The sequence below is a fragment of the Gopherus flavomarginatus genome, chromosome 18 (genome assembly GCF_025201925.1).
Source record: "Gopherus flavomarginatus isolate rGopFla2 chromosome 18, rGopFla2.mat.asm, whole genome shotgun sequence".
Classification (NCBI taxonomy): Eukaryota; Metazoa; Chordata; order Testudines; family Testudinidae; genus Gopherus; species Gopherus flavomarginatus.
In genome coordinates this window covers 1,404,327-1,428,960 of record NC_066634.1, presented here as the reverse complement: position 1 = coordinate 1,428,960, position 24,634 = coordinate 1,404,327, and the positions used below count along the sequence as shown (strand labels likewise).

At 60.0% G+C, this 24,634-nt stretch overlaps 1 protein-coding gene and 1 long non-coding RNA gene across 18 annotated transcripts in view; both read right to left on the bottom strand.

Annotated features, from left to right (window-relative positions):
- Positions 1-24,634, bottom strand: part of CACNA1F (calcium voltage-gated channel subunit alpha1 F) — a 79,690-nt gene that overhangs the window by 37,410 nt on the left and 17,646 nt on the right. Inside the window, exons 12-24 of the mRNA XM_050928147.1 lie at positions 14,689-14,914; positions 14,126-14,333; positions 11,232-11,352; positions 10,724-10,814; positions 10,314-10,443; positions 9,715-9,769; positions 8,070-8,202; positions 6,968-7,097; positions 6,587-6,646; positions 6,141-6,247; positions 4,162-4,249; positions 3,845-3,952; positions 2,741-2,793 (exon numbers count right to left, since the gene is read on the bottom strand). Of these exons, the coding sequence (XP_050784104.1) occupies positions 2,741-2,793; positions 3,845-3,952; positions 4,162-4,249; positions 6,141-6,247; positions 6,587-6,646; positions 6,968-7,097; positions 8,070-8,202; positions 9,715-9,769; positions 10,314-10,443; positions 10,724-10,814; positions 11,232-11,352; positions 14,126-14,333; positions 14,689-14,914 (1,510 nt within the window). The remainder of the gene's footprint in view (positions 1-2,740; positions 2,794-3,844; positions 3,953-4,161; positions 4,250-6,140; positions 6,248-6,586; positions 6,647-6,967; positions 7,098-8,069; positions 8,203-9,714; positions 9,770-10,313; positions 10,444-10,723; positions 10,815-11,231; positions 11,353-14,125; positions 14,334-14,688; positions 14,915-24,634) is intronic.
- LOC127036480 (uncharacterized) lies at positions 15,296-21,766 on the bottom strand. 17 transcript variants are annotated; one of them, XR_007770113.1, is made up of 4 exons: positions 21,607-21,766; positions 16,198-16,287; positions 15,942-16,031; positions 15,296-15,730 (listed from the first exon to the last, which is right to left on the bottom strand). It is a non-coding gene; the product is annotated as an uncharacterized LOC127036480 (long non-coding RNA). The 17 variants fall into 17 exon arrangements; XR_007770106.1 differs by having other exon boundaries at positions 16,115-16,287; positions 21,645-21,766; XR_007770110.1 differs by having other exon boundaries at positions 15,942-15,986; positions 16,160-16,287; positions 21,645-21,766.

Sequence of the window (24,634 nt, the reverse complement as noted above, 5' to 3'; positions counted from 1 at the left end):
TGGGGGATCCTTGGCTGGCGGGGGGTAATGAGCCGGGGGGGGCCTTGGCTGGGGGTGAAGGAGGCGGGGGGGTGGAGGGGTCCCTGGCTGGGCACAGGGTGAAGGAACTGGGGGGTGGGGGGTCCTTGGCTGGGGGTGGGTGAAGGAGCCAGGGGGGTCCCTGGCTGGGCGGGCGGTGAAGGAGCTGGGGGGGTGCCCTGGCTGGGTGGGGGGGTGAAGGCGCCGGGGGGGTGGGGGGTCTTTGGCTGGGGGTGGGTGAAGGAGCCAGTGGGGGCCCTGGCTGGGCGGTGGGTGAAGGAGCCGGGGGGGTGGGGGGCCTTGCCTGGGTGGGGGGGGGAGGAGCCGGGGGCAGGGGACTGTGATGTTATTGATATAAACTGGGACCATATATCAGAGGGGTAGCCATGTTAGTCTGGATCTGTAAAAGCAGCAAAGAATCCTGTGGCACCTTATAGACTAACAGACGTTTTGGAGCATGAGCTTTCATGGGTGAATACCCACTTCCTCAGTTGCATGTAATGGAAATTTCCAGGGGCAGGTATATATATGCTAGCAAGCAAGCTAGAGATAACGAGGTCAGTTCAATCAGGGAGGATGAGGCCCTGTTCTAGCAGTTGAGGTGTGAAAACCAAGGGAGGAGAAACTGGTTCTGTAGTTGGCAAGCCATTCACAGTCTTTGTTGAATCCTGAGCTGATGGTGTCAAATTTGCAGATGAACTGAAGCTCAGCAGTTTCTCTTTGAAGTCTGGTCCTGAAGTTTTTTTGCTGCAGGATGGCCACCTTAAGGTCTGCTATAGTGTGGCCAGGGAGGTTGAAGTGCTCTCCTACAGGTTTTTGTATATTGCCATTCCTAATATCTGATTTGTGTCCGTTTATCCTTTTCCGTAGAGACTGTCCAGTTTGGCCGACGTACATAGCAGAGGGGCATTGCTGGCATATGATGGTGTATATTACATTGGTGGACGTGCAGGTGAATGAACCGGTGATGGTGTGGCTGATCTGGTTAGGTCCTGTGATGGTGTTGCTAGTGTAGATATGTGGGCAGAGTTGGCATCGAGGTTTTTTACATGGATGGTTCCTGAGCTAGAGTTATTATGGGGCGCTGTGCAGTTACTGGTGAGAATATGCTTCAGGTTGGCCTGTAGGAGAACACTTCAACCTCCCTGGCCACACTATAGCAGACCTTAACGTGGCCATCCTGCAGCAAAAAAACTTCTGGACCAGACTTCAAAGAGAAACTGCTGAGCTTCAGTTCATCTGCAAATTTGACACCATCAGCTCAGGATTCAACAAAGACTGTGAATGGCTTGCCAATTACAGAACCAGTTTCTCCTCCCTTGGTTTTCACACCTCAACTGCTAGAACAGGGCCTCCCTGATTGAACTAACCTCATTATCTCTAGCTTGCCTGCATATATATACCTGTCCCTGGAAATTTCCACTACATGCATCTGAGGAAGTGGGTATTCACCCACGAAAGCTCATGCTCCAAAACGTCTCTTAGTCTATAAGGTGCCACAGGATTCTATGCTGCTGGGACCATATAGAACATGGTTTGCAACCAAGGTCCTGTAGTGGCACAAAATCCTATGTAAAGGGGGTCATATCAGGTGTCTAGGACCAGGTTCTGGGTTGCTGGTTAGGATGATGCTGTCTGTATGTCTGTATCATTGTGTAGTTGAAGTTATAAGTATTGGCTCTATACTGTCTGTATTTCAAACTTGTGCTGTGTTATTGGGTGACACCCCAGACAAGTTGGTGTTAGCTCTGCCTAGCCTGCTTGATGGGCCATTAAGGACCATCAGCTACACAATTGACCCATTGAGAGGAGGCAGATCCGCCTTGTAACTCAGCAGGGTGTGCAGGGACTGGCCCATGTGACTCCAGACTCCATGTTGCTGTAATTTTCCACAGTAAGAACAAAGAAGTGTTCTTACACCTGGAAGAGCCTGTATAAGGCTGATGCCTCATCTCCATCTGGTCTTCAATCCTGCTTCCTACCTCTGGAGGGACTTTGCTGCAAACTGAAGCTCTGAACAAAGGACTGATGACCCGTCCCAGCGGGGCATGTTCTCCAGAGACTTGATTTGAACCTGCAGTTTACTCCATCCCTGCTACAAGCCTGAACTAAGAACTTTGCCATCACTGTATGGAATTGATTCCATGTCACCAATTCTAGCTCTCATCTCTACCTTTTTCCCTTTATGAATAAACCTTTCGATTTTAGATTCTAGAGGGTTGGCACCAGCGTGATTTGTGGGTAAGATCTGATGTGTATATTGACCTGGGTCTGGGGCTTGGTCCTTTGGGATCGAGAGAACCTTCTTCTTTTACTGGGGTGTTGGTTTTCATAACCATTCATCCCCAGAACGGGTGGGACTGGTGGTGATACTGGGAGACTGGAGTGTCTAAGGAAATTGCTTGTGTGACTTGTGGTTAGCCAGTGGGGTAAAACCGAAGTCATTTTTGTCGGGCTGGTTTGGTTTGCCTTAGAGGTGGAAAGACCCCAGCCTGGGGCTGTGACTGCCCTGTTTCAGCAATTGGTCCTGAATTGGCACCTCAGTTGGGTCCCACCAGAACCGCATCGTCACAGGGACGTACTTGCATTCCTCCAGTGTATGCTTGGCTGGGCGGGGGGCAAAGGAGCCGGGGAGGTGGGTGGTCCTTGGCTGGGTTAGGGGGGAAGGAGCTGGGGGGGTCCCTGGCTGGGCGGGGGGTGAAGGAGCCGGGGGGGGACGTACTTGCATTCCTCCGGTGTGTGCTTGGCCTCGTCCGTGCAGCTGTAGAATTTGCCCTGGGGAGAGCCGTGGGGCTGGGTTCAGACCCCCCCCCGCCCTTGCCTGCCCCACATAACCCCCCACCCCTTCTTCCCCCACGTCCTCCTGCCCCCACTGGCCCCACACCCACGTAACCCTCCTGGGGGGCCCACAGGGGGCGCAGCACTGGAGGCTGGGCTGGGGGGCAGAGCCCTAGGGGCTGGGCTGGGAGCCCCACAGGGGGTTGGGGGGCTGGGGGCCCTGCGGGTGGCTGGGAGCTGGGGGCTGGGCTGCGGGACCCACAGGGGTGGGGTGCTGGGGACCCCATGGGGCGTGGGGTGCTGGTGGCTGGGCAGGGTCCTAGGGGCTGGGCTGCGGGACCCACAGGGGTGGGGTGCTGGGAACCCCATGGGGGACGGGGCACTGGGGGCTGGGCAGGGCCCTAGGGGCTGGGCTGGGAGCGCCACAGGGGGTTGGGGTGCTGGGGGCTGGGCTGGGGGCCCCGCAGGTGGCAGGGTGCTGGGGGCTAGGCTGAGGGCCCCACAGGGGGCAGGGCGCTGGGGGCTGGGCTGTGGGACCCACAGGGCGGGGCCCTAGGGGCTGGGCTGCGGGACCCACAGCAGTGGGGTGCTGGGGGCTGGGTGGGGCCCTAGGGGCTGGGCTGCGGGACCGACGGGTGGGGTGCTGGGGACCCCATGGGGGGTGGGGCGCTAGGGGCTGGGCGGGGCCCTAGGGGTAGGGCTGCGGGGGACCCAATGGGGGGCAAGGTGTTGGGGGCTGGGCGGGGCCCTAGGGGCTGGGCTGCGGGACCCACAGGGGTGGGGTGCTGGGGACCCCATGGGGGTGGGGCGCTGGGGGGCGGGGGGCCCTAGGGGCTGGGGGGCCCTAGGGGCTGGGCTGCGGGCCCCATGGGGTGGGGGGCTGGGGACCCCATGGGGGGTGGGGTGCTGGGGGCTGGGGGCTGGGCGGTGCCCTAGAGGCAGGGCTGCGGGGGACCCCATAGGGGGCAGGGTGCTGGGGGCTGGGCTGCGGGGGACCCCATGGGGGGCAGGGCGCTGGGGGCTGGGCTGCGGGCCCCACGGCGCTCACCTTGAAGAGCTGCACCCCGATGCAGGCGAAGATGAACTGCAGCAGGGTGGTGACGATCATGATGTTGCCGATGGTGCGAATGGCCACGAAGACGCACTGGACCACATGCTGGGGGGGGCAGGGGAGTGAGACCCCCCGCCACACAGCGACCCCCCTGCACCCCTCGGTGCCCCTTGGAGCCCCACATCACAGCATCCCTGGCCCTGCAGCCCCTCCCACGCCACCGAGTGCTGCCCCCCAGCGCCTCCCTCACCTTCAGCCCCTCCCAGCCCTCTGCACCAGCCCCCCGAGCACTGCCCCCACCGCGCCCCCCTCACCTTCAGCCCCTTGGCCCGGTTGATGGCTCGGAGAGGCCGCAGCACACGCAGCACACGCAAAATCTTCACCACAGAGATGGCGCTGGAGCTGGGTGGGGAGTGGGGGTCAGACATTGGGGGGAGTTCCCCAACTGACCTGCCCAGTACCCCCTGCCCCCATCATATCCCACCGCCGCCACCAATCCTTCCCACCCCCCAGCGTATCCCACCGTCTCCACCAATCCTTCCCACCCCCCGGCGTATCCCACCGCCTCCACCAATCCTTCCCACCCCCGGCATATCCCATGGCTTCCACCAATCCTTCCCACCCCCTGGCGTATCCCACGGCTTCCACCAATCCTTCCCACCCCCGGCATATCCCACCGCTTCCACCAATCCTTCCCACCCCTGGCATATCCCACCTCTTCCACCAATCCTTCCCACCCCCCGGCGTATCCCACCGCTTCCACCAATCTTTCCCACCCCTGGCATATCCCACCTCTTCCACCAATCCTTCCCACCCCCCAGCGTATCCCACCACCTCCATCAATCCTTCCCACCCCCGGCATATCCCACAGCTTCCACCAATCCTTCCCACCCTCCAGCGTATCCCACCGCTTCCACCAATCCTTCCCACCCCCCCCGGCGTATCCCACCTCCTCCACCAATCCTTCCCACCCCCAGCATATCCCACCGCTTCCACCAATCCTTCCCACCCCCCGGCGTATCCCACGGCTTCCACCAATCCTTCCCACCCCCAGCGTATCCCACCACCTCCACCAATCCTTCCCACCCCCCGGCGTATCCCACCGCCTCCATCAATCCTTCCCACCCCCGGCATATCCCACCGCTTCCACCAATCCTTCCCACCCCCCGGCGTATCCCAACGCCTCCATCAATCCTTCCCACCCCCGGCATATCCCACGGTTTCCACCAATCCTTCCCACCCCCCGGCGTATCCCACAGCTTCCACCAACCCTTCCCACCCCCCGGCGTATCCCACTGCCTCCACCAATCTTTCCCACCCCCAGCGTATCCCACCACTTCCACCAATCCTTCCCACCCCCGGCATATCCCACCGCTTCCACCAATCCTTCCCACCCCCAGCGTATCCCACCACCTCCACCAATCCTTCCCATACCCGGCGTATCCCATCGCCTCCACCAATCCTTCCTCCTCTCCCCCCCCCCCGCATATCCCATTGCCTCCACCAATTGTTCCCGCCCCCGGTGTATCCCAGCACCTCCACCAATCCTTCCCTCCCCCAGCGTATCCCACGGCCCTCACCAATCCTTCCCTCCCCCAGCATATCCCACTTTCTCCACCAATCCTTCTCATACCCGGCGTATCCCATCGCCTCCACTAATCCTTCCTGCCCCACCCCCCGCATATCCCATTGCCTCCACCAATCCTTCCCACCCCCAGCATATCCCACCGCCTCCACCAATCCTTCCCATGCCCGGCGTATCCTACTGCCTCCACCAATCCTTCCCACCCCTGGCATATCCCATCCCCTCACTAATCCTTCCCATACCTGGCATATCCCATCGCCTCCACCAATCCTTCCCTCCTCCCGGCGTATCCCACTGCCTCCACCAATCCTTCCCGCCCCCGGCATATCCCACTGCCTCCACCAATCCTTCCAATGCCCAGAGTATCCCTTCCCATCTGCCAATCCTTCCTGTGCCTGGCATATCCCACATCCCCCACCAATTCTTCCTATGCCTGGCATATATCACTACCCCCATCAATTCTTCCTACACCCGGTGTATCCTACGGCCCTACCAATCTTTCCCATGACCGGCGTACCCCAGGACATCTGCCAAACCTTCCCACGCCCAGCGTATCCCACTGCATCCACCCACCATTCCCACCTGCACCCAAACCATTTCCTGGGCCTGGCTACCTCCTTCTCTCCACTCCAGCCCCATATAGCACCATTCACCCACTGCACTCCTGGCCCCCCATCACCAGGAGCTGCTCTCCCCCACCCCACTCACTGGATCCCAAAGGAGATGAGGGAGACGCTCACGACCAGCAGATCCAGCAGGTTGAACCAGTTCCTGCAGAAGGAGCCTTTGTGGAGGAAGGCCCCATAGGCTGTCATCTGGGGAGGCAGTGGGGGAAGAGGGTCAATCCAGGCCTGTGCTGAGCCCTGGGCCCCACTCCCCTCCCAGAGCCTGGAGAGAACCCAGGAGTCCTGGCGCCCACCCGCCTCTGCTCTAAACACCAGCCCCCACTCCCCTCCCAGAGCTGGGGAGAGAACCCAGGAGTCCTGGCGCCCAGCCCCCCTGCTCTAACCACCAGCCCCCACTCCCCTCCCAGAGCCGGGAGAGAACCCAGGAGTCCTGGCTCCCAGGCCCCCTGCTCTAACCACCAGCCCCCACTCCCCTCCCAGAGCCGGGAGAGAACCCAGGAGTCCTGGCGCCCAGCCCCCCGGCAGTACCTTGAGCAGGATCTCCATGGTGAAGATGGAGGTGAAGGCATAGTCCAAGTACCCCAGAATCTGAGCAGGGATGGGGGGAAGATAAGGCCATGGAGGAGAGTCAACGGCCAATGTGGGGCAGCCCCCGCACCCTTCCCCAATGTCCCCTTCCGCTCCCCTGCCCTGTCCTGCCCATCTGCCCCACCACAGTGCCCCTCCCTCCCGTGCCCCTCCTTGTCCACCCTGCCCAGGCCCCTGCCCCATCTAGCCCCCTTCCTCACTCCCCCACTCCTCCCTCCCATCCATCTCCACTCAACCCCATTCTTCCTCATCCTGTGCCCCTCCCCACGCCTCCTCCTTCCCCCTCCCCCCTTATTCCGCCCCCCACCCCTGGGGCCTCACGATGTTGCGGAAGGAGTGGGCCCGGATGGGGTCCTCGGCAGCCAGCGAGATACTACTGAGGATGATGAAGACGAGGATGAGATTGGTGAAGATATGGTGATGGATCAAGGCGTGACACCCCACCCGGAGCCTGGGGGCAGAGGAGAGATTGGGTCAGAACCAGAACCGCCACCCCGAGCCGGCCAGCCAGAACCAGCCCTGGGGCTGGGTGGGAGCTGGCGCCCCCCAAAGGGGACAGACTGCTGCCCTATTCCCAGCCCCCCCAGAGCCAGCTGGTGCCCCCCAGAGGGGACAGGCCCCTGCCCCATTCCCTGCCCCCCTGCCCCAGCCACTCCCTGCCCTGGGGCCGGGTGGGAGCCGGCGCCCCTCAGAGGGGACAGGTCCCTGTCCCATTCCCAGCCCCCAGAGAGCCAGCCAGCACCCCCCAGAGGGGACAGGCCCCTGCCCCATTCCCTGCCCCCCTGCCCCAGCCACTCCCTGCCCTGGGGCCAGGTGGGAGCCGGCGCCCCCCAGAGGGGACAGGTCCCTGTCCCATTTCCTGCCCCCCCAGAGCCAGCCAGCACCCCCCAGAGGGGACAGGCCCCAGGCCCATTCCCCACCCCCCTGCCCCAGCCAGTCCCTGCCCTGGGGCTGGGTGGGAGCCGGCGCCCCTCAGAGGGGACAGGTCCCTGTCCCATTCCCAGCCCCCTCAGAGCCAGCTGGTGCCCCCCAGAGGGGACAGGCCCCTGCCCCATTCCCTGCCCCCCTGAGCTAGCCAGTCCCTGCCCTGGGGCCAGGTCGGAGCTGGTGCCCCCCAGAGGGGACAGGCCCCTGCCCCATTCCCTGCCCCCTGAGCCAGCCAGTCCCTGCCCTGGGGCCAGGTGGGAGCTGGTGCCCCCCAGAGGGGACAGGCCCCTGCCCCATTCCCTGTCCCCCTGCCCCAGCCAGTCCCTGCCCTGGGGCCAGGTGGGAGCTGGTGCCCCCCAGAGGGGACAGGCCCCAGGCCCATTCCCCACCCCCTGAGCCAGCCAGGCCCTGCCCTGGGGCCAGGTGGGAGCCGGCGCCCCCCAGAGGGGACAGGCCCTGCCCCACTCCCCGCCGTGCCGCCCCACGTGGCACTCACGGGTTGGTGCTGCTCAGGATGAAGAAGGCGCTGCCGGCCGGGATGGGCAGAACTTTCTCGGTCGGTGCCTGCTCCAGCTTGTCCAGGTGGGACTTGGCCAGGCTCTCCTGGTCGCCCTCCTCCGGCTCCTCCCCTATGGGGCAGACAGGTGTGAGGCCCTGCTGGGCTCAGCCAGACCCTCCCCGAGCAGAGAACCCAGGAGTCCGGGCTTCCAGTCCCCCGCCCTCGACTCTAACTACCAGTCCCCACTCCCCTCCCAGAGTCAGGGAGAGAACCCAGGCGTCCGGGTTCCTATTCATCATGATAGGATCTAAAAATACAGCAGGGTCATGACTAGCAGCCACAGATCTCCAAGGTCCCAGCGCCCAAGGGGAGAGCACCCCCACCCTGACCCATGGCACGCCCCAGGACAGCCAGGGGAGACTGCCCCCTACCAAGCCCTCTGTGATGAACTAGGAATGTTCTTAATGTTTTCTCTGAATACTGTGTTGGTGCCTCAGTGTCCCCATGGCAGTTCTTAAGTATCTGGCAGAGCAAAGGGCCAGTGCACCTAAATGCCTGACACTCTGTCTCCTAGCAACTGATGCCTGGGCCCCCCCTGCAAAGGTGCCAGCTGAAGGTGTTGGAGACAAAGGGGTCAGGAGACCCCCTGGCCTGGGACAGGAGCTGAGCAGAGGAGGAGGGGCTGGTGGGGGTTTCAGTCTGGAGCTGGCTGGGGGCAGACGTAGGGGTCTGGCTCACTGCCCCCCAGAATGGACGTGGCCGAGGGGTCCGGTTCGCCGTACCTACAAGCTCTGTGTTAGACCCTGTTCCTGTCATCGAATAAACCTCTGTGTTACTGGCTGGCTGAGAGTCACGTCTGACTGCAAAGTGGGGGGGCAGGACCCTCTGGCCCCCCCAGGACCCCGCTGGGGCGGGCTCGCTGTGGGAAGCGCACGGAGGGGCAGAGGATGCTGAATGCTCCAAGGAGAGACCCAGGAGGTGAAGTCGTGGGAGCTTCTTGCCCTGCAGACAGTCTGCTCCAAGGGAGAGGAGGCTCCCAGAGTCCTGCCTGGCTTGGTGGGGAGCAGTTCCAGAGCATCGCCCGGGGACTCCGTGACACCCTCTGCCCCACACCCTGCCCCAAGGCACCCCCAGCTGGGAGCAGGGCCGGCTTTAGGCCAATGCCACCAATTCCCCCGAATCAGGCCCCGCACCTAAGAGGGCCCCAAGCCCAGTGGCAGGGCCGCCACGGGGGGCAAGGGGCCGAGAATCCCTTCACTGGCGAGAGGCTCCTTTTTAATTTTTACTCACTCAGCGGCGCTCCGGGTCTTCGGCAGCACCTCGGCGGAAGGTCCTTCAGTGCCGTGGAGACCTGGAGCGAGTGAAGGACCCGCCGCCCAAGACTAGGAGCCCTGCCCGGTGAGTACAAGCCCCTCCTGTTTTTTTCTATTTTTTTTTTTCAGTCATCCCTGCTGGGACCCCGTTGAAACTGTTCGACTCGGGCCCCGCACTTGCTAAAGCCGGCCCGGGTTAGGGTTCCTAAGGGCAGGGCTCTTGGAGCTGGGGGTAGGGCTCCTATGGGTAGGACTTCCCGCCCTAGGGTTTGGGTTCCAATGGGTAGGGCACTTGGAGCTGGGGTTAGAGTCAGACCCGCCCTTCCTACCTCCTTCTTCACTCCCTTCTTCATCCTCCTCCTCCTCTTCCTCCCCGCACGGCACCTGGGGAGAGAGCAGCAGGAGCCGAGGTCTGTGTGTGTCCCTGCGTCCCCTGCTGGAGGGGCCGAGCCCTGCGCTATGTGGGGGCAGGCAGACCCCCGCCAGGGGATTACAGCTCCCCTGCCCCTGGTGTGAACCCCAGCGTCCAGGACGAACCCCATTGTCATGGAGAGGGAATTGTTCATAAAATTTTGGATGAGTATTGTGCGTGCCTCAGTTTCCCCAGCGTGCTGCCTGGTTAACCAGCGGTGGGGCAAGGTGCCATGGAGGAGCCTAGCTAACAACAGCCATTCGCCACCTGGCACTGAACAACCCCAGGGGCCGACCCTCCACCAGGGCAGGACCAAGTGGGGGCGTTTCTGAACATGCTGTGCCGGGTGTGACTCAGTTTCCCCCACGTGCTGCGTGTTCAGTGAGGCGGTGGGGAGAGGGATGGTTATTGTTTAGGGCCAGGGTGTGACCCCGGGTCCCCGCCTAGCAGCTGGGACCCTGGACTATGGCCAGCATGGGGACAGAGGATGGAAGAGAGGGGGCCCGGACTAAGGACAGAGAAGAGGCTGCGAAGAGGGGATATGGGGGGGGAATATGGGCTGCCCCACCCTGGCGGGGGGGCACTTCTTACCTTCATGCTGCCATCCTGGCTGCCGCTGCCCTGGGCTTCATCCGCCGCCTTCCCCCTGCGGGGAACAGGGGGGCTCGGAGCAGAGATGGGGAGAGAACCCAGGCACCCGGGTGCTCAGTCCACCGCCGACCCCACTCCTCTGCCAGAGCTGGGGGAGAACCCAGGAGTCCGGGCTCCCAGCCCCCCCTGCTCTAACCACCAGCCCCCACTCCCCTCCCAGAGCCGGGGAAAGAACCCAGGTGTCCAGGCTCCCAGCCCCCCCCACCCGCTCTAACCACGAACCCCTGCTCCCCTCCCAGACCCAAGGAGAGAACCCAGGCGTCCGGGCCCCTCACTTTCTGCTCTCCTCCTCCTTGGACGAGTTGATGTTGTCCCCATCGGCCAGATTGTCCACAGCAATGGCCAGGAAAACGTTCAGCAGGATATCTGGGGGGGGCTCAGGAAAATGGGGGTGCAGGGGGTCCCAGCCCACCCCAAATCGCACCCCCCAGTGTCAGCCCCTCCACGCCACTGCCTGGCTCCAGGGCCCCCCATCCTCCTGATACAGACCCCCTCCACCCCCAGCCTGAGATCTGCCCCCACTAGTCGCCAGCTGCCTGTCAATTCCCCCTCCCCCCGTCAGCCACTGCCCCGGCCTCCTGTAGCCCCCCTGCCCTGGCCCCAGCCCCTTGTAGCCCCCCTGCCCTGGCCCTCTAGAGCCCCCCACCCCCTGGCCCAGGGCCCTGCCTCCTGTAGCCCCCCCAGCCCCCTGTAGCTCCCCTGCCCGGCTCCCTGCAGCCCCCTGGCCCCGGCCCCTTGTAGCCCCCCTGCCCCAGCCCCCTGCAGCCCCCACCCGGCGGGTACAGTTGCCGCAGATGAAGAGGATGATGAAGTAGACGCAGACCAGCATGCCGGGGAAGTAGGGCCCCCCGTATGCCATGATCCCGTCGTACATCACCACGTTCCAGTCCTCGCCCGTCAGGATCTGGGGGGCCAGGCAGCCGTCAGTGGGGGGCAGGGGCTGGCGTGGCCCCCTGGGGGGAGTGGGGGATCCCAGGGGAGTGACCCTGGGGTGTGGGGGGCACCTGGAAGTCAGTGAGCAGGGCCTGCAGGAAGGTGCCTGTGACGAACTTAGAATGTTCTTAATGTTTTCTTTGAATCCTGTGTTGGTGCCTCAGTTTCCCTCTGCGGTTCTTAAGTCTCCAAGGTGGGGGAGAAGGGGGTGTGGTTGCTGCAGAGGGAGGGGCCAGTGCACCTAAATGCCTGGCACTCTGTCTCCTAGCAACTGCTGGCCTGGGCCCCCCCCTGCAAGGTGCCAACTGAAGGTGTTGGAGACGGTGAGCAGCGCCTGCGAGAAGGTGTCGAAGGTGGGGATGCCGGGGTTGGTCCCAGGGGGAGGCGGACGGGGGCCCCCATGGGGGTTCTGGGGGGGCCCCGGGGGGGTTCCAGGGGGTACCTGGAAGACGGTGAGCAGCGCCTGCCAGAAGGTGTCGAAGGTGGGGGTGCCGGGGTGGGTCCCAGGGGGAGGCGTACGGGGGCTCCATGGGGGGTTCTGGGGGGGCCCCGGGGGGGTTCCAGGGGGTACCTGGAAGACGGTGAGCAGCGCCTGCGAGAAGGTGTCGAAGGTGGGGGTGCCGGGCGGGTCCCAGGGGGAGGCGTACGGGGGCCCCAAGGGGGTTTGGGGGGGACCCCGGGGGGGTTCCAGGGGGTACCTGGAAGACGGTGAGCAGCGCCTGCGGAAAGGTGTCGAAGGTGGGGGTGCCGGGTGGGTCCCAGGGGGAGGCGTACGGGGGCTCCATGGGGGGGTTCGGGGGGGACCCCGGGGGGGTTCCAGGGGGTACCTGGAAGACGGTGAGCAGCGCCTGCGGAAAGGTGTCGAAGGTGGGGGTGCCGGGTGGGTCCCAGGGGGAGGCATACGGGGGCCCCAAGGGGGTTTGGGGGGGACCCCGGGGGGGTTCCAGGGGGTACCTGGAAGACGGTGAGCAGCGCCTGCGGAAAGGTGTCGAAGGTGGGGGTGCCGGGTGGGTCCCAGGGGGAGGCGTACGGGGGCTCCATGGGGGGGTTCGGGGGGGACCCCGGGGGGGTTCCAGGGGGTACCTGGAAGACGGTGAGCAGCGCCTGTGGAAAGGTGTCGAAGGTGGGGGTGCCTGGCGGGTCCCAGGGGGAGGCGTATGGGGGCCCCATGGGGGTTCTGGGGGGGCCCCGGGGGGGTTCCAGGGGGTACCTGGAAGACGGTGAGCAGCGCCTGCGGAAAGGTGTCGAAGGTGGGGGTGCCGGGTGGGTCCCAGGGGGAGGCGGACGGGGGCCCCATGGACGGTTCGGGGGGGACCCCGGGGGGGTTCCAGGGGGTACCTGGAAGACGGTGAGCAGCGCCTGCGGAAAGGTGTCGAAGGTGGGGGTGCCGGGTGGGTCCCAGGGGGAGGCGTACGGGGTCCCATGGGGGTTCTGGGGGGGCCCCGGGGGGGTTCCAGGGGGTACCTGGAAGACGGTGAGCAGCGCCTGCGGAAAGGTGTCGAAGGTGGGGGTGCCGGGTGGGTCCCAGGGGGAGGCGTACGGGGGCCCCATGGGGGTTCTGGGGGGGCCCCGGGGGGGTTCCAGGGGGTACCTGGAAGACGGTGAGCAGCGCCTGCGGAAAGGTGTCGAAGGTGGGGGTGCCGGGTGGGTCCCAGGGGGAGGTGTATGGGGGCCCCATGGGGGGTTCTGGGGGGGCCCCCGGGGGGGTTCCAGGGGGTACCTGGAAGACGGTGAGCAGCGCCTGCGGGAAGGTGTCGAAGGTGGGGGTGCCGGGTGGGTCCCAGGGGGAGGCGGACGGGGGCCCCATGGAGGGTTCGGGGGGGACCCCGGGGGGGTTCCAGGGGGTACCTGGAAGACGGTGAGCAGCGCCTGCGGGAAGGTGTCGAAGGTGGGGGTGCCGGGTGGGTCCCAGGGGGAGGTGTATGGGGGCTCCATGGGGGGTTCTGGGGGGGCCCCGGGGGGGTTCCAGGGGGTACCTGGAAGACGGTGAGCAGCGCCTGCGGAAAGGTGTCGAAGGTGGGGTTGCTGGGGTGGATCCCAGGGGGAGGCGTACGGGGGCCCCATGGGGGTTCTGGGGGGGCCCCGGGGGGGTTCCAGGGGGTACCTGGAAGACGGTGAGCAGCGCCTGCGGAAAGGTGTCGAAGGTGGGGTTGCTGGGGTGGGTCCCAGGGGGAGGCGTATGGGGGCCCCATGGGGGTTCTGGGGGGGCCCCGGGGGGGTTCCAGGGGGTACCTGGAAGACGGTGAGCAGCGCCTGCGGAAAGGTGTCGAAGGTGGGGTTGCTGGGGTGGATCCCAGGGGGAGGCGTACGGGGGCCCCATGGGGGTTCTGGGGGGGCCCCGGGGGGGTTCCAGGGGGTACCTGGAAGACGGTGAGCAGCGCCTGCGGGAAGGTGTCGAAGGTGGGGGTGCCGGGTGGGTCCCAGGGGGAGGTGTATGGGGGCTCCATGGGGGGTTCTGGGGGGACCCCAGGGGGGTTCCAGGGGGTACCTGGAAGACAGTGAGCAGCGCCTGCGGGAAGGTGTCGAAGGTGGGGGTGCCGGGTGGGTCCCAGGGGGAGGCGGACGGGGGCCCCATGGGGGGTTCGGGGGGGACCCCGGGGGGGTTCCAGCGGGTACCTTGAAGACGGTGAGCAGCGCCTGCGGGAAGGTGTCGAAGGTGGGGGTGCCGGGTGGGTCCCAGGGGGAGGCGGACGGGGGCCCCATGGAGGGTTCGGGGGGGACCCCGGGGGGGTTCCAGGGGGTACCTGGAAGACGGTGAGCAGCGCCTGCGGAAAGGTGTCGAAGGTGCTGCGCTTGGTCTGGGTCTCGTCGAAGTTGAACTTGCCCCCGAAAAGCTGCATCCCGAGCAGGGAGAAGATGATGATGAAGAGGAAGAGCAGCAGGAGCAGGGACGCGATGGATTTCATGGAGTTCAGCAGCGAGGCCACCAGGTTACTCAGCGATGCCCAGTGCCTGGGGGGCAGATGAGGCGACCCACGGCTGGTTGCTGTGCCCCTCCCATGGCCGGCCCCATGCCCAGCCCGGCCCCACAGCCAGTACCCCATGCCCAGCCCAGCCCCACACCCAGTACGCCAAACCCAGCCCAGCCCCACGCTTGGCCCTGCCCCACACACAGTACCCCACACCCGGCCTGGCCCCACGCCTGGCCTGGCCCCACACACAGTACCCCACGCCCGGCCCATCCCCATGCCTGGCCCTGCCCCACACACAGTACCCCACACCCAGCCCGGCCCCACGCCCAGTACCCCACACCCAGCCCAGCCCCACGCCCAGCCCCGATGCCTGCTCCCCCCGCCCTCCCGCGGACCTGGTGACTTTGAAGATGCGCAGCAGGCGGACGCAGCGGAGCACGGAGATGCCAAGCGGCTCCATGACCTGCAGCTCCACCAGCAGCGTCTCCAGGATGCCCCCGCACACCACGAAGCAGTCAAAGCGGTTGAAGAAGCTGATGAAATAGCCCTGCAGGCCCAGGGCGTAGACCTTGAGCAGCATCTCCAGCGTGAAGAGCGAGAGCAGCACCTTGTTGGCGTAGGCTGGGGGGAGACGCCGGGGGTCACTCGGGGGGGAGACGGGGGTCACTTTGGGGAGAGACGCCCGGGGGTCACTCGAGGGGCAGACACCCAGGGGGGAGACACCCAGGGGTTTCTTGGGGGCAGATGCCTGGGGTCACTCGGGGGGGAGAGGCCCGGGGGTCACTCAAGGGGGAGACACCCAGGGAGGAGACACTCAGGGGTTTCTTGGGGGCAGATGCCTGGGGTCACTCGGGGAGGAGAGGCCCGGGGGTCACTCGGGGTGCAGACGGGGTCACTCGGGGGAGAGACACCCAGGGCCAGACAGGGGGGAGATGCGCGGTGCCAGGACGGGGGGAGATTCCCAGGGGCAGGACGGGGCGAGGGAGAAGCCCGGTGTAGAACTGATGAATGAAATTGTTTTTAACTGTTCACTTTAGTCATGTAACTTCATAAGCAAAGTTTTAGGAATGAAACAAGGTTCGTTCATGGAACCGGTTCCCCCAAGACCTGGCTAATTGACAGTGGAGATGCTGGCTAAGAGCCGGAGCTGTTCAGTCAGCTGCCCTTGTACGTTTCACTAGCAGTCCAAGTCCTGCTTAAATCACTGAGACTGGCACTGTTTCACTATTGTAACTTCTGTTCACCATTCGCTACACGTGCCTACATTGTAACTTCTGTTCACCATTCGCTACACGTGCCGACACTGTAACTTCTGTTCACTGCTCACCATTCACTACACGTGCCTACATTGTAACTTCTGTTCACTGCTCACCATTCACTACACGTGCCTACCTTGTAACTTCTGTTCACTGCTCACCATTCGCTACACGTGCCTACCTTGTAACTTCTGTTCACCATTCGCTACACGTGCCTACATTGTAACTTCTGTTCACTGTTCACCATTCCCCACACGTGCCTACATTGTAACTTCTGTTCACTGTTCACCATTCGCTACACGTGCCTAAACTGTAACTTCTGTTCACTGATCACCATTCGCTACATGTGCCTACATTGTAACTTCTGTTCACCATTCACTACACGTGCCTACATTGTAACTTCTGTTCACTGTTCACCATTCACTACACGTGCCTACCTTGTAACTTCTGTTCACTGCTCACCATTCGCTACACGTGCCTACCTTGTAACTTCTGTTCACCATTCGCTACACGTGCCTACATTGTAACTTCTGTTCACTGTTCACCATTTCCCACACGTGCCTACATTGTAACTTCTGTTCACTGATCACCATTCGCTACATGTGCCTACATTGTAACTTCTGTTCACCATTCACTACACGTGCCTACATTGTAACTTCTGTTCACTGTTCACCATTCACTACACGTGCCTACCTTGTAACTTCTGTTCACTGCTCACCATTCGCTACACGTGCCTACCTTGTAACTTCTGTTCACCATTCGCTACACGTGCCTACATTGTAACTTCTGTTCACTGTTCACCATTCCCCACACGTGACTACATTGTAACTTCTGTTCACTGTTCACCATTCGCTACACGTGCCTACATTGTAACTTCTGTTCACTGTTCACCATTCACTACATGTGCCTACACAGTAACTTCTGTTCACCATTCACTACACGTGCCTACACTGTAACTTCTGTTCACTGTTCACCATTCGCTACACGTGCCTACATTTTAACTTCTGTTCACTGTTCACCATTCACTACACGTGCCTACATTGTAACTTCTGTTCATTATTCACCATTCGCTACACGTGTCTACATTGTAACTTCTGTTCACTGCTCACTGTCAGGGAGTCACTGGGCGATGCTCTGGAACTGCTCCCCACCAGCCAGGCAGGACTTTGAGGAGCCTCCTCTCCCTTGGAGCTGACTTGTTCAGGGCAAGAAGCTCACACGGCTTCACCTCCTGGGTCTCTCCTTGGAGCATTCAGCATCCTCTGCCCATCAGTGCACTTCCCACAGCGAGCCTGCCCCAGCGGGGTCCTGGGGAAGCCACAGAGTCCTGCACCCCCACTTTGCAGTCAGACGTGACTCTCAGCCAGCCAGTAACACAGAGGTTTATTCGATGACAGGAACAGGGTCTAACACAGAGCTTGTAGCTACAGTGAACCGGACCCCTCGGCTGGGTCCATTCTGGGGGACAGTGAGCCAGACCCCCCCTCTGCCCTCACTCCTCGTCCCCAGCCAGCTCCAGACTGAAACCCCCTCCAGCCCCTCCTCTCTGCTCAGCTCCTGTCCCGGGCCAGGGGGTCTCCTGACCCCTTTGTCTCCAACACCTTCAGTTGGCACCTTTGCAGGGGGGGCCCAGGCCAGCAGTTGCCAGGAGACAGAGGGTCAGGCATTTAGGTGCACTGGCCCCTTCCTCTGCAGCAATCACATGCCTTTAACCCACCACCTAGATATTAAGAACAGTATAGGGGACACTGAGGCACCAACACAGTATTCAGACCAAACATTAAGAACATTCCCCGTTCGTCACATCTCTCCCCCCTTCGAGACCGAACTGAGCGAGGTCACTTCAGCCAGTGACCTGGGGAAGTTCGAACCCACCAACGTTCCCATGGATGCCCCAGCATCTCTCCCATTCCTCGGTGTGAGTTACACCAGGACAGTCCAGTCTCACGCCCTCCCTTAGGTCGGGTGTGCTCGATGGCACTTGCAGGCCGCATGTGGGAAGGTTTATGCGGCTTGAACCCTTTTGCTATCCCCAATACCCCTGGGGTTCAAACTGGGACGGGGTCTTCTCCTCGCACTCTGGGCTGCGATTCGGGCTCTCTTGGTTAAGAGCCCCCATCTTGGCCTTGGCCAGCTCTGGGCTGGGGCAGCCGCTCCCCACCTTGTGGCCCAGAGACAACACCTCTGCCATCCCCCCTTGCACTTTGCAGCTTTTACCGTCAGTCCCACCTCCTTGAGGCAGCCCAGCCCCCTCTTCACCTGGGACACCTGTTCCTCCCAGGTCTGGCTAAAGATGCACATGTTATCAGTGTCTGCCAGGGCCACGTTCTCCATCCCCCTCTGCTTGTCTAGAATCTCCTCAGGCCTAGGCATGGGGTCGGCATTGGACACTGTGATGGCTTTAAGCTTCTGATAGCCCCCATAAAACCAGATCATCCTGTCTCCCTTGGGGATCAGCCCCACGGGTGAGGCCCATGGGCTGTAAAACGGCTGGATCCCATCTAAAGCCAGCATGTCCCTAACCTCTCTCTCCAGGTTCTGGGCTGCTTTCCCAGTGACTCTGAACGGGGAACACCTGATGGGGACATTGGCTCCCACCTCAGGGAAGAGATCCCCCCGGGGGTCTTCCCCCTTCTCCATCCAATTCTCCCCTTCCAGGTCCAGGGGTCCCCTCACTTTCCTTCTGTCCAGCAGCTCTAAAGAGGAGAACCCTGTGGATTCCTGGGGCACCACCAGCTGCCTCCCGATTCCCCCAGTTCTACTTCCCCTTGGGGAGCCCATTCCCGGTACAGGAATCCCTTCTCCCGCAGGACTCTGTCCCTGCAGCCTTCCCCAAGGAGGTTTGCAGAGCTGTGGCCAGCAAGTTCCCTCAGCTTCTCCAAGGAGGGATCCCTCTGCAGCTCGGTCTGGGATTCAGCGGCTGGGGCAGGGAGTGGGACCTGCTCCCTCTCGCTGGCTGGGCCTGGGGTCACAGCCCCCCTGAGCCCTGTCCCTGGTAGCTCCCTTCCTGCTGTGTAATCACTTCCCAGCAGCACGTCTGGACCAGGCAAACCTGGTTGGCAGCCGACCTGCCCTGCCCGGGTGTCCCCCCACTCAGCTGGGGTCTCAGCTCCCCCCGTGCTCAGCGCTGCCCTTGCTGTCCCAGTGGGGGCAGGCAGCAAGCTCTCTGCTCTGGTCCCAGCATCAGAGCCAGCGTGAGCCCCCTCTCCGGTGTGCAGGGGGGCGGGGAGCATCTCTCCCTCCCACTCAGCCCCAGGGGGCTGGTTACAGGTAGGCAGGTATCCTGAGCCCTGCAGCCCCTCCCCACTGCCAGCCAGGTCATTTGCATTTTCACTGACCATTTCCATCCTAGCCAATTGGTTCCCTGGATTTGAATTCAAACCCTCGGCCGTTACAGGAGTGGGGCCTGGATCCTGTCCCATGGGGAGACAGTCACCCCCCAGCAGGGCCTCCCAGCCGATATCCTGGAGAACCCCAACCACCAGCCAGCCCGACCCCTCCTGGGTCTGCACAGGGATCTGGGCCATAGGCAGGGGGAGGGGCTTCACCCCAGGGAACTTCACCCAGGTCCCACAGCCCCTGAGCATCTGGGGCTGCACCACCACAGTTCTCTCTGTCCCAGGGTCTCGTCCCCGCAGGCGTGTTTCCCCACTGACCCCTGGGCAGCCCCCTATGTCTCTCCGCTCCACCATCACCAGTCCACGCTGCTGCTGCTTCTCCTGCAGCTTTTCCTCGGGCTCTTGCTCTCTCTCATGGTCCTCTCGCTCTCTCGGGCTCTGCTCCCATCCCATCCGTCTCCGATCCCCTGATGGGGAACCCGATCGTGAAGACCCTCGTCTGGTTGGGGGCCAGACTCTCGGGGATGCCTGGCTGCTGCTCCAGCTGCTCCCAGATCCTCTTGTAGCCCCATCTGGGTCAGGAATCTGCTCCTCAGAGTGATCCTCCTCCTCCAACTGCACGATTAACTGTGCCTGGGTGAACGTCCCCATGCGTAACCCTCTGTGCACAGGATCACAATGTCCTTCTCAAGGAGATGGTGATAGACTATCACTTCACCGTTCCCAAGTGGCTCTGGACTCACAGGTCTGTGTGCTCTTGGCTGCCCCATGGTTTCCAGGAAGAACCCCTGGTGTGCCAGCCCTTCTCGTGATCACCACCTCTTTGCCAGGGTCGAGCTGCAGACTCCTCCGCCCCTGGGACTGCTCCTGCAATCCCCAGGGGAACCCTGCTACTGCAAAATCCTTCTCTCTCCCAGGGTCGAACGGCAAGCTCCTCCGCCCCTGGGACTGCTCGCTGCAGTCCTCCGGGGGACCCCGTTACTCCAACAGTCCTTCTCGCTGGTCACACACTCCCAGAGGTTAATCGCCCCCTGAAACCCTCCCTCTCTGAGCCTTCAGCACGCCTGGTCCTCATTATCCCTCCTTTGTTTTACTGCTCCCCAGTCACTTACTGCAAGCAGCGCCATTCACGGGGTGCAGTACGTCCCGCCGCTGCCACCAGTTGTCACGGAGTCACCGGGCGATGCTCTGGAACTGCTCCCCACCAAGCCAGGCAGGATTTGGGGAGCCCCCTCTCCCTTGGAGCAGACTGTCTGCAGGGCAAGAAGCTCACACGTCTTCACCTCCTGGGTCTCTCCTTGGAGCATTCAGCATCCTCTGCCCCTCCGTGCACTTCGCACAGCGAGCCCCCCCCCCAGCGGGGTCCTGGGGAAGCCACAGGGTCCTGCACCCCCACTTTGCAGTCAGACGTGACTCTCAGCCAGCCAGTAACACAGAGGTTTATTCGATGACAGGAACAGGGTCTAACACAGAGCTTGTAGCTACAGTGAACCGGACCCCTCGGCCGGGTCCATTCTGGGGGACAGTGAGCCAGACCCCCCCTCTGCCCTCACTCCTCGTCCCCAGCCAGCTCCAGACTGAAACCCCCTCCAGCCCCTCCTCTCTGCTCAGCTCCTGTCCCGGGCCAGGGGGTCTCCTGACCCCTTTGTCTCCAACACCTTCAGTTGGCACCTTTGCAGAGGAGGGGCCCAGGCCATCAGTTGCCAGGAGACAGAGTGCCAGGCATTTAGGGGCACTGGCCCTTTGCTCTGCCAGATATTAAGAACTGCCATGGGGACACTGAGGCACCAACACAGTATTCAGAGAAAACATTAAGAACATTTCTAGTTCATCACACTCACCATTCACTACACGTGCCTACATTGTAACTTCTGTTCACTGCTCACCATTCGCTACATGTGCCTACACTGTAACTTCTGTTCACCATTCGCTACACGTGCCTAAACTGTAACTTCTGTTCACTGCTCACCATTCGCTACATGTGCCTACATTGTAACTTCTGTTCACTGTTCACCATTCACTACACGTGCCTACATTGTAACTTCTGTTCACTGTTCACCATTCACTACACGTGCCTACACTGTAATTTCTGTTCACCATTCGTTGCACGTGCCTACATTGTAACTTCTGTTCACTGCTCACCATTCGCTACATGTGCCTACATTGTAACTTCTGTTCACTGTTCACCATTCGCTACATGTGCCTACATGGTAACTTCTGTTCATCATTCACTACACGTGCCTACATTGTAACTTCTGTTCACTGTTCACCATTCGCTACATGTGCCTGCATTGTAACTTCTGTTCACTGCTCACCATTCACTACACGTGCCTACACTGTAATTTCTGTTCACCATTCGCTACATGTGCCTGCATTGTAACTTCTGTTCACTGCTCACCATTCGCTACACGTGCCTACACTGTAACTTCTGTTCACTGTTCACCATTCACTACACGTGCCTACACTGTAACTTCTGTTCACCATTTGCTGCATGTGCCTACATTGTAACTTCTGTTCACTGCTCACCATTCGCTACATGTGCGTGCATTGTAACTTCTGTTCACTGTTCACCATTCACTACACGTGCCTACACTGTAACTTCTGTTCACCATTCGCTGCATGTGCCTACATTGTAACTTCTGTTCACTGCTCACCATTCGCTACATGTGCGTGCATTGTAACTTCTGTTCACTGCTCACCATTCGCTACACGTGCCTACACTGTAACTTCTGTTCACCATTCGCTGCACGTGCCTACATTGTAACTTCTGTTCACTGCTCACCATTCGCTACACGTGCCTACATTGTAACTTCTGTTCACTGTTCACCATTCACTACACGTGCCTACACTGTAACTTCTGTTCACCATTCGCTGCATGTGCCTACATTGTAACTTCTGTTCACTGCTCACCATTCGCTACATGTGCGTGCATTGTAACTTCTGTTCACTGCTCACCATTCGCTACACGTGCCTACACTGTAACTTCTGTTCACCATTCGCTGCACGTGCCTACATTGTAACTTCTGTTCACTGCTCACCATTCGCTACACGTGCCTACATTGTAACTTCTGTTCACTGTTCACATTTGCTACATGTGCCTACATGGTAACTTCTGTTCACCATTCACTACACGTGCCTACAATTGTAACTTCTGTTCACTGTTCACCATTCACTACACGTGCCTACACTGTAACTTTTGTTCACCATTCGCTACACGTGCCTACATTGTAACTTCTGTTCACTGCTCACCATTCGCTACATGTGCCTGCATTGTAACTTCTGTTCACTGCTCACCATTCGCTACACGTGCCTACATTGTAACTTCTGTTCACTGTTCACCATTCGCTACATGTGCCTGCATTGTAACTTCTGTTCACTGCTCACCATTCGCTACACGTGCCTACATTGTAACTTCTTTTCACTGTTCACCATTCGCTACACGTGCCTACATTGTAACTTCTGTTCACTGTTCACCATTCAGTACACATGCCTGCACTGTAACTTCTGTTCACTGTTCACCATTCGCTACATGTGCCTACATTGTAACTTCTGTTTACTGTTCACCATTTACTACACGTGCCTGCATTGTAACTTCTGTTCACTGTTCACCATTCGCTACATGTGCCTACATTGTAACTTCTGTTCACTGTTCACTATTCAGTACACGTGCCTACATTGTAACTTCTGTTCACTGTTCACCATTCGCTACACGTGCCTACATTGTAACTTCTGTTCACTGTTCACCATTCGCTGCATGTGCCTACATTGTAACTTCTGTTCACTGTTCACCATTTACTACACATGCCTGCATTGTAACTTCTGTTCACTGTTCACCATTCGCTGCACGTGCCTACATTGTAACTTCTGTTCACTGTTCACCATTCACTACACCTGCCTGTATTGTAACTTCTGTTCACTGTTCACCATTCAGTACACGTGCCTACACTGTAACTTCTGTTCACTGTTCACCATTCGCTACACATGCCTACATTGTAACTTCTGTTCACTATTCACCATTCGCTACACGTGCCTACCTTGTAACTTCTGTTCACTGTTCACCATTCACTACACGTGCCTACAATGTAACTTCTGTTCACTGTTTGCCATATTGGAATCCAAACCCCATTTTAAAATACTCATTCCATTTCGTAAAAGCTTCCTCCCACCCTCCTTTTTGCAAACCCTGCTGCACTCTCATTAGTTTAGGTTAGATGTGTGACTGAGGTGTGGATGGACGATGGACTCAACCTCCAGCCCCAGCCTGTCCTGATGAAACAGAGTTCACACCCCACCAGCTGAAGCTGCAGACAAGAGCCCTAACAAAGTAAGCAGAGTCCACCCTAAACAGAAAAGCTACAACAGAAGGAAGATCAAAGCCAGGTCCCAGGCTGACAGTCAGGCCTGCAATTGATGGCGATCAATCACCAAACCCAGAGGCAGTGACACAGCAAGACCTATAGACTCTGGATTCAGACTAAAGCCTGCAAAAAGGATGGGTGAGATGGGAGACTTTGGGGGGTAACGTTCTGCTGCCAACATGGAAGGGCATTGGTGCGCACCCAACAGAGACCCAGCTCGTCCTTGCGCCCGGCCGTCCTGGCCAGTTTGCCGCCCCAAGCTACCAACCCAAGCTGGGAAATCAAGCCACAAACTCAAGCTATGTCCAGGACTGGTAACTATGCAGCAGCTGCAGAACATCTGATGTGTGTGTGTGTGTGTAGGTATTAGGTATAATGTGTGTGTGAATGTGTGTGTGTGTGTAGGTATTAGGTATAATGTGTGTGTGTGTGTGTGTATAGGTATTAGGTACAATGTGTGTGTGTGAATGTGTGTCTGTGCGTAGGTATTAGGTATAATGTGTGTGTGTATAGGTATTAGGTATAATGTGTGTGTCTGTGAATGTGTGTGTGTGTGTAGGTATTAGATATTGTGTGTGTGTGTGTGTATAAGTATTAGGTATAATGTGTGTGTGTGTGTAGGTAGTAGGTATAATATGTGTGTGTGTATAGGTATTAGGTATAATGTGCGTGTGTGTGTGTCTAGGTATTAGGTATAATGTGTGTGTGTGTGTCAAAGTATTGGGTAGAGTGTGTGTATGTGTCTAGGTATAGTGTGTGTCTAGGTATTAGGTATAGTGTGTGTGTGTGTGTGTGTGTACAGGTATTGGGTATAATGTGTGTGTGTGTGTGTGTGTGTCTAGCTATTAGGTATAGTGTGTGTGTGTGTGTGTGTATATATAGGTATTAGGTATAGTGTGTGTGTGTCTGTGTGTAGGTATTGGGTATAATGTGTGTGTATAAGGATTAAGATATTAGTTATTAGTCATAAATCAGATTGTTATCATAATAAATGTGGCATCTTTGTCTTGCCCCTTGAAAAGATCCTGTGTAGTTTTGTCTGTACAACACTGGGGCCAGGAGTCGGGAGGAGACGCCCGGGGCCAGGAGGGGGAGAGAAGACGGCCAGGGGAGGGAAGATGCCCAGGGGGCAGGAGAGGGGGAGATGCCCAGTGTGGTGAACTGGGAATATTCTTAATGTTTTCTCTGAATACGGTGTTGGTGCCTCAGTTTCCCCTCTGCAGTTCTTAAGTCTCCAGGTGGGGGGAGAAGGGGGTGTGGTTGCTGCAGAGTGAGGGGCCAGTGCATCGAAATGCCTGACGCTATCTCCTGGCAACTGCTGGCCTGGGCTCCCCCCCTGCAAGGTGCCAACTGAAGGTGTTGGAGACAAAGGGGTCAGGAGACCCCCTG